Source organism: Dermacentor andersoni, chromosome 9 (assembly GCF_023375885.2).
Source record: "Dermacentor andersoni chromosome 9, qqDerAnde1_hic_scaffold, whole genome shotgun sequence".
Lineage (NCBI taxonomy): Eukaryota > Metazoa > Arthropoda > Arachnida > Ixodida > Ixodidae > Dermacentor > Dermacentor andersoni.
The window spans coordinates 44,221,544-44,230,311 of record NC_092822.1 but is presented as its reverse complement, the minus strand read 5'-3'; the positions used below and the strand labels follow the sequence as shown (position 1 = coordinate 44,230,311).

The 8,768-nt window shown below is 46.2% G+C and overlaps 1 protein-coding gene across 1 annotated transcript; it reads right to left on the bottom strand.

The window, feature by feature from the left end:
• Window positions 1-1,209: 1,209 nt before the first annotated feature.
• On the bottom strand, window positions 1,210-8,559 carry LOC126527745 (uncharacterized). Its single transcript, XM_050175617.2, has 2 exons — window positions 6,939-8,559; window positions 1,210-2,956 (listed from the first exon to the last, which is right to left on the bottom strand). The coding sequence occupies exons 1-2, from the start codon at window positions 8,249-8,251 to the stop codon at window positions 2,011-2,013; spliced, it is 2,259 nt and encodes a 752-aa protein (XP_050031574.1). The 5' UTR covers window positions 8,252-8,559; the 3' UTR covers window positions 1,210-2,010.
• Between the last annotated feature and the right edge of the window lie 209 nt (window positions 8,560-8,768).

Sequence of the window (8,768 nt, the reverse complement as noted above, 5' to 3'; positions counted from 1 at the left end):
TCAAGTTTCTGCAAGGTACTAGAGCATGCTATACACAAGCATATAATAAAATACCTTATATCCAATTAGTACCCTTCTTCTAATGCTCAACATGAATTCCTTCGTGGTTTCAGTACAGTAACGCAACTGGTGGATTTTTCATGCAACATTTCTAGCAATCTTGATATATTGACAAAGAGCGAAGCTCAATCTGCGTGACCACCATCATTTCAATATAAAAATAAGAGCTTGCAATGAAAAATGAATGTGCCATTGTGCCATGGTGACTATGCATAATTAAATGCCTTGCTCGTCAATGCTACTACTTGATCATGAAGAGAGATGTGTGAAGTAATTGCAATGATACAAGCAGGTTTTGTTTCAAAATTCAGGCCTGGTTATGCTCCATTATTTGGAGGAGAACATATGGTGCAAATTTTCCAACGATTTGGACAGGGTCTGGCCTCAGGCCGCACTGAGGTGAAAGAAAGCACACAATAAGGGGGGAGGGGGGGCTCAATGTGCCAAGAATATTATTCCAGTATTGTTAAAATAAACTACCTGATTAGACTGTCAGTTTGAGTTGGACCATCATCCTTTGTTGAAATTGTGTTGCAGTGCCTCAGCACTGAAAGCTCAGCATTGGCTGTATCAGCTATCTCAGCATTTCTTGGTGCATCAAAGAATAGGCAGGCAAAAATTTTTTGCTCTCGAATAAGCATTATGCTATTCACATCAGTTTTGATTGTATTCGATACAAATAAACATTCTCAGGTCCAGTCACATCAAAGTTTAGCTGCAAGTCATAGTGCCACAGGTATTTTTTTTCTAACCATGGTTCAATCACCTGCAACATTTACATACATTGAAAAATGCTTGCTAGTGTTGAAATCAGTTTTGCCAATTTATAAAGTGAAAAAATACGGCACTCAAGGACATTACTAAAAAATGGGTGAAATAGTAAAAAATTTGTCGCACCTATTGACTTGCAAAAAATTTGTAAACTATGCTCTCGAGGAACATTGAAAGGGCACTGAAAGAAACGTTTATTAAGCTTATTCATAACATATTCAAGCAACAGCGGCCGTTACACATTCATTAAGGTTATCGTTGCTGCTGGGTGGGTAGGTTTGTAAAATTTAAGGGACTCCCACTTGCTGCCATACAGTGTCCAAATGGCAGCACCAGGAAGTATTGTTGAACACAAATCCAATGACTGGTAGTAATCTGTTTACAAGAATGGCACTCATCCATTTTTATTGAAAGAACTGACGGATGTATACCCGCATAGCAACTCGTGAAGCGCGATAGTACATTTCAGAAGTACATTCCAACAATACAGCAAGTGAACAAAGCCACCACTCAGTCTTGACCGGGTTGCCCCGAGTACTTCTAACTGATGTTTATCGTCCCAAAATGGCGGTTAAGCCAGTTAAGCTCCAAGATGCATCCTTCTACAGGACTCTCGATTAGTGTAGACCAGAGGGCACTCCCCGAGGTGCAGCTAAGCTTGTGCGCAAGAATATTTTTTTGTACCATATCACCAGTGAAATGGGGTTATTGCAACACTGAATTGAACCCAGTGCTTGACATTAAGCCACAATAGAATCTCATCACTGCCAACACGTGGCAAAACTTTTTATAGCCAAATGTAATCGCACAGACACATGCAGGCAGGGGAATACAATGATAAATTGCCCGTTCTGAACAATAAATTACAGCAACAAGTTTTGTCACAAGTACTTTCCAGGTACGTTTTCATCTTAATAAAACGTAACAGGCTAAAAAAAAGTATTAAAAGTTTTTCAACACTGTTTAACGAGACTTAATAGTATCACAATATTCTTGTTCCTCAAACACAAGAACATTCGAGGAACTGGCACTCTATACAACGTAATGAAAAGCCAGTTACACAAGGTTTTTCCAGTGAGCACGTTCACCATCGCTGGGCAACGTTTACATAAGTAATAGCGCACATAAATACAAAGTAGCATAAACAGACCAAGGACGATGAATAGCACCAACAGATCATTATTCATCAAGCACATCAGAAACCTTGAGGAACTCTGCAATTGCTAGCCAGCAGTAATCATTCAACGCATCCACCTGCGTCTGTGTGCTGGGGTAGCACTTCACAGAAAACCTGACGACTCCAGTCACATAGAGATAATGCGAACGTATGTATTTGTCTGCTGCATCAATGTCTGCCACGGCATCCTTTTCGGGCTTCCCACATACCTTGGAGACCTGCGACACCAACAAAGAAGTTCCGCGCAACGTCTCAAATGCTTGGGCACAGTGCTTTGTCAGATTGCTCTGCATCACAAACTTGACTGCCATGTTGAGCAAGGTGATGTTTCGCCTGAGAGCCTCGTGAAGACGGAATGTGGAATGATTTCTCCGCAAGGGGTGGTTGAACGTGAATGATGTGACAACCCTGTTTTCTATCATTCCCCGAGACAGCATCTCCAGTCGCTTTGTTTCGAGGTACTGACAGTGAAGCACTATCCTCGTCAACGTTCTGTTGTGCGACAGCATTTTGGCAAATTCCTTAGAAGAGCGAAGGCCCACTTCCCGCGTGTATATGATCAGCTCAGTCACAGTTGTGTTGACCTGTAGGGCTTTGGATACATCGACAAGGAGGGACCCTTCGAACGAATTGATGCCCATCTGCAACTCCAGGCTCTTGATAGACTCAGTGGAGATCAACACTTTGCGCAGTGCTTCTGCCTTGAGGGGTTCGTAGTGCCGTGCCTCTACCTTTAAGACCCTGACCGCAGTGTTGGTGGCAAGAGCGTCAAAAAGTGCGCAAAAAAGTGAGCAGGAGAGCTCGTTAGTTTCATCAAGGTCGAGTTCCGAGGGAGACTGAGAATCCAGTATCAATGCCATCGTCAGGGGTGTCAGGTCAACGTCAATCCATGGCAGTGCGATGCGGCCATAGCACTGGCACTGGTTCAGCAGATGAGCCAAGTCCCTCCTGTAATGCACAATAAAGCTGTTATGAATGTAGCTACACACACGCAAGCACGGAATGTTTTGCTGTTAAATGAGATAGGCATGAACATTTTACTGATGAATGCTGCCTACAGGCAACATAACCGAAAATCATGCCGATCCCATGCAATGTGGGAATTGATGTAAGCGAAGCTTTCTGTGCTGTTTGCTTTGACTAACTAAGTTAGTAGTGATGTTGATGACGAATGTTTAATTTCTTCAATGTCTGGTCCAACACGAGAGTGGTGAGTTGATGTTAAACATTACCTTGCATGCACCACTGCTGTCTGTGTAGTCTACAGAACACCCAGAGAGAGGTGTTTGCTTGAGGCATTGTTGTGTGCTACATTTCATAATCTCTGAGAGGGTTGAGCATTTTCACTGGCTCACATGGGACATTGCATCGTGGCAGAAGTGTTAAACTTGAATTCGATTATGGGGTTGTACATGCCAAAACCACAATCTGAGCATGAGGCACATTGCAGTGGGGGACTCTGGGTTAATATTGACACCGTGGTGATATTTAACGTGTCTCTAAATCTAAGTGCACGAGCATTTTTTATTTCACCCCTATCAAAATGCGGGTGCCATGGTCGGGATCAAATCCACAACTTCGGGCAATACCATAGCCAAAAAGCTACTGCGGCGCGCACAGAAGTGTTGATTTGATGCGCAGCCGCTTCCGTATTGTTGCCTAGACCCTGCAATGCGCTTTAATTAATTAGCTGTTAATGTGGTGCTTAACATAATTGCATGGTGTTTAATTTTCAGCAATAGCACAAAGGTAGCGTACCTTGAACTTAAGTTTATCTAATTTCCCCGCAACCACTGTCATGTCTATAGTTGTAGCGCTTCCCTGCGTTCTCATGTCACCTTTTCCCTATTCCCCGCCCCTTCGTTTGGGAACTGCAAGCGAAAAGTAGCAAGAATGTTACTCATTTCACGACTCCGCCGGTTCTACTTAATCTCTGCCTCCTCTCCCCCTCCTCTATACCATTCTATCTAGCACCCCCCTGGACTTGCAGGTTGGTAGAAAGGTAAGCACTGCAATTTCTGCAGAGGTTTTGCTGGGAGTCAGGGATAATTACAGCTGTCATAAGGTTAATGTGGTGACGCCCACAGAGCTCCAGAGGGCATTGTGCACATTCGATGCGGTGCAAAGGTCCAAACGAGTTTCTTGCGTCTCCTTTCCTCTCTGTCGTGCTCCTTCCATGTATATATACACGCTCTGAACCACCCTCGATGCAGTGTGCAAAGCAGCCACAGCAGCAGCGGGAAAATCAAAGGAAGAGGAAAAGAAAGCTTTGCTTAAAATTAAGAAATTTTTTTCTTGCTGGTATAGAGTACAATCTTTCTGTCTAAATGCCTTCGACCAACACTGAATCAAAGGCAGCATCATTTGAGCAGGTTTAGAGCAGGCAGAGAGGGTGAAGAGGAAGAAGTCTGGCACACATCTTGCTTTCTTTTGAACGCGCATGCAGGAGAGATTGATACAAAGTCTCCGGCTACAGTAGTGTCACAAACGTGACGTAAAGCAAATGAAATGTACACATATAGTTAACATAACGAGAGCTGTCTGTACAAATTCAAGGCGAAGCCATAGACGGCTTGGGATGAGGCCCACTTCTAGTTTCCTGCCTAGTGTTTCCCTCCTATTGCCAAAGTTTTCTGCAAAACCTTCTTTTCTTTCAGTTGATTATGGTTATTCTTGAGGTGTTCAACACATTTAGACAAAACAAACGTAAGCATTTTTGGGGTTATATTATGTGCCGTCATTAAAGGATAAAGAGCCACCCCTTTTAAGCCACTGGCATGTTCACACGAAAAGTTATTAAAGAGTAGCACTTTATGATGTGTTATTGTTTGCAAAAGCTTCACTGGATTCTTTTTTTTTCATTTTTATTTGCAGAATCTGAGCGACTGCCATGGAGAGAAAAGGAGGCTATCTGTCCTCCAACTGGACCTAAACCTCCTACCGCACTTCAGAGAGGTACAGCAATGCAGAACACTAACATATGCTACGTATAGAGATGGGACACTTGATCGAAAAGATGAAACACCCATTAACAAAACAAATCTATGTTACGCTCGTGGAGCAGTATGCACGATGTGTGTGTTAATCATACAGGAATGAAAGTCGAACAGCACACAACGAATTTACATAAACGCAAGCAATCAGCAAAGTATAACGAAAAAAGAAATTTGGCCAGATGAATTTGCACTAAATTTTGCAGATGTCATGAAACACTACACCAAACCCAGTACATCTTCTATTTACACGAGAAACACATCACTTTTTCGTCAACTGGAAAGATTTCTTAAATTGGAATATGTTAGTGGTCTCGTTTTGCATATACCATGAGGATTCTAATTACACAGTTCAGCAATTTGATCGTTTATCGACCGTGCTCCAAAGTTTGTGCACCTTATTGGGCTGACAAGTGCTGCAACATTCAGATTATGTGCACTATGAAGTCAGGTGTTGGAAATGTTGTCTAACATTCTGAAATACCAGTCCAGCTAGTTGTTTATAACAATCCAAAAAACACAGAATCACATTATACACATGAAAAAGTGACATGTGTTAGGCAATGCTACTTTATTAGACACAATGTGCGTTTTTGTAGGGAATACCACAGCCTGTTTGCATCTGTGCTGTTACAGGTGCTTGGCACTAGAACGCAATACGTAAGCTGGGAATGAATAACGGAAAAGTATAGCTGCTGCATAACCTTACCCATATGGAGATAATGTAGCGTCAAACTAGGCCAACACGCCTGATATTTAGGCTCAAAGGCTTAACTCGGGTAACTTTAGGATCATACTCCAGGAAGGTGATGCGAGAGTGCCTGCGAGTTGCTTCCACTATGAAGAATGCAAAGAAACATTATAAGTAAATGGCTTATAAGGGAACGCGATCTTGGGTACATCCAGAGCACGTGAGCTGTGTGCATTCGTGACTCCTGTTGTGTGTGTGATTAAATTGTTCGACGCAGAAGGCGACCACTGGTAGGGTAGAAACCATGGTGGCTACACAACCGGGCCCCGCGAAGGTGGCTGCGTCCGCAGCTGTTTTGTGTGCTATTATACTGCTTGCCAGTGAAGGTGACCACTAGCAGAATCTGAACCACGGTGGAAGCACACCCGGCCTACGTGCAGCCGTCTTTGTCCGCAGCTATTGTTTTGTGTGCGATCAAATTGACTGCCGGTGAAGGTGACTGCCAGAGGAGTCTGAACTACGGTGAGATCCAGTGCGCGTGTGTGATCCATGTCTGGACGCCAGGAGGGGAACGGAGACACCTCGAGAGTTTTATGAAAACGAGCCGATCCGACACTCCAGCAGTCTGCTCTGGGAATGATGAACGCAAAGCAACTACCGGGCAAATAAGCTGCTGACAATGTGCCCCGACATGGAGCACCGCCAGCCGCCGCCGTCGAGGGTCACTTACGCATCTGTTGGGACGGACTGTCGGCGCGCCCAGTTTTATGCATGCCACTTTTGATTCTGTGGACTAAATATATGCTTTCCCAATTATTATTTAGAAATGTAGTTTGAATTGATGTTCATTGTTCACGTTGTGATTGCACATCGTAATTGTCCAACATTGTTACACCTGTCCTTTGGAATTGTCACTTTCATACTTTTTCTGTATAACATAATCACATCCACTACTTAATAACGCCAGTTTGTTTGGTAGCTTAAAAATTTCATTAAATTACTGCCTTTGATTTCATCAGGCCTTTGTCTCGTTTACGAAGGCAATTGGCGAAAGGTAGGCACCAGACTTCATTTCCCTTATGCCACTACTCAGGAGGAGCTAATGCATCGACTCTGAGTCGTGACACTGTCAACCTGCAGACTCTGCTAAACGACGTGCAAGAGATTCAGTCATCTCAACGTGACTCCACCAGTCTATCTCCGACGCCTGACTGCAGTCGTAGCTCAGGCACCCCTGTTCACGTACCTTTGCTGATCTGAAGCCTCGAAGGATCCGAAGGAGACTTTTCTTAGAACGTCATTCTTCCCCAGAGCCTGGCAGAAAGCCGTGATGCCTCGTAAGCCAACGTAATTGTAAGACAGGTCCAGTGTTTCGAGCGTAACATTTTGCGCCATTACGCTGGCAAGCACTACGGCGCCAGAGTCAACCACACTGCAGTGCTGCAGCGCGACCGACCGGAGTCCCTTGTTGTGGCGCAGAGCTTCGGCAAGGCACGCCGTAGCGGTGGAGGACAACGTGGAAGAGTCCAGGTCCAATAGCCTTATAGTCGCGTTCGTCTCCAGGGCTTTGAAGAGCGGTGCCAAAGGCGCCTCACACGCGTGCAACTTCAGTTCCACGAGCGACACGTTGAACTGCAGCGCCTCCGCGATGGGACCGATGTGTCCTTCCTCCCCAAAGCTGTAGCGAAGGGACAGCTCCTTCAGCTGGTTGCAGGAGCGGATTACTGCGGCCATCGCTGCGATGTTGGCCTTGTTCAGGTGGTTGTGGTCGAACGAAAGTTTGGCGAGGGCCTCGCACTTGGCGAGCGCGGCGAGAAGGGTGGCAGTGCTACGTTGCGAGAGTGCGTTGCGCTCGAACGCTACCTTGGCAAGGTGGTCCGCGTTTCTGCGCAGAAGGGCCGCGATGTCCCTGGCAAGCTTGTGGGAAGCGACGTCCAGCTTGAGGAATTCGAAGCTCTCGAGGCCCGCCAACGGCCTCATGCCCTCGGACAGGTCGCGTTCGCTGAAAGGTGTCGAGTAGCCGCCTTTCAGCCTGAGGTGACGCAAGCGGGCGCTCTCGCCAAGCGCGAGCTTCAGCGCGTACGCCGGCTTTTGGTAGAGGACGTTCTCGTTCAGATGTATGGCTTGCACGCACGCGTGCTGCTTGGGCAGCCACGTAAAGATGTACGCGCTTTCGTGCACCGCTTTCACCTCAGGCTGGATCCGACCATCGACGTTGATGGAGCGAAGGTAGAGCTTCGACGGTTCCAACTCGCTGAGCTCTAGGCCCAGCGGTGCGATTAGCTTGTTCCACGGAGTCAACTTTGCGGACAGCCAACAGTCGCCATTGGCATCGAAGGTGCAGGCCCGGTCGAAGTTAATGCCGCTACGGGCGAGGACGCCGCGGATATGACGGATGCGGTCGTCGATGTAATGGGAGACTCTTCGAGACGACTTACCGCTGACGGTTTCGGCGGCTGTGTGCGTTACGTCTTGGCAATCCCCGGGCGCCTCCATTGTTCGGACCGTCTTCAAGCTTTTGTCAATCCCTCCTTCCAAGGATGACTGCCGGTCGACCATATCAGTTCGCTGTGAAGCTCTTGGCCCCGGCAACGAAGCATGCGATAAGTGTATCTTGGATGGCTAATGTAAACAAGGGGCGTCGAATGAGTCAGTGTGTCGAGGAGCCTTTTCCACCAAAACTGCAAGTCGGCGTACGTTGGTTCATGCAGAGGCAGGGTGAAAGCTTACTTAACTTGCTCCTTGCTCATGTTTGCTTGCATGGATATGACATGGAAATGAAAGCGTCGCTTCTTCCGTGCAAGCACGTCGCCTATGCAGCCCTGCCATGCGTGCTGGCGCTAGAAACCACGTGGTCTGTCGTCTTGCCTTGTCGCATGCAACGCCCCCTTAGCTACGATGACGTCATTTGTTTTCGTGTTAACTACGCTCTAAAACAAAATTACACCCTTTACACTCTTATGCAAAGTTATACCCTTAAGAGCCTTAAGAGTGTATCTCTGCCACACAATGATAATCGTCATCTGCCTAGCTTGCGTTTCCTTTCTTGAAAACGCCGCGCCCGATACTTTCCTCT

Coding starts and splice junctions, on each gene's coding strand:
- LOC126527745 (XM_050175617.2), bottom strand. CDS start 8,251: ATGGTCGACCGGCAGTCATCCTTGGAAGGAGGGATTGACAAAAGCTTG. Junction 2,957..6,938: donor GAGGCTTCAGATCAGCAAAG/GTACGTGAACAG, acceptor TGTGCATTACAG/GAGGGACTTGGCTCATCTGC.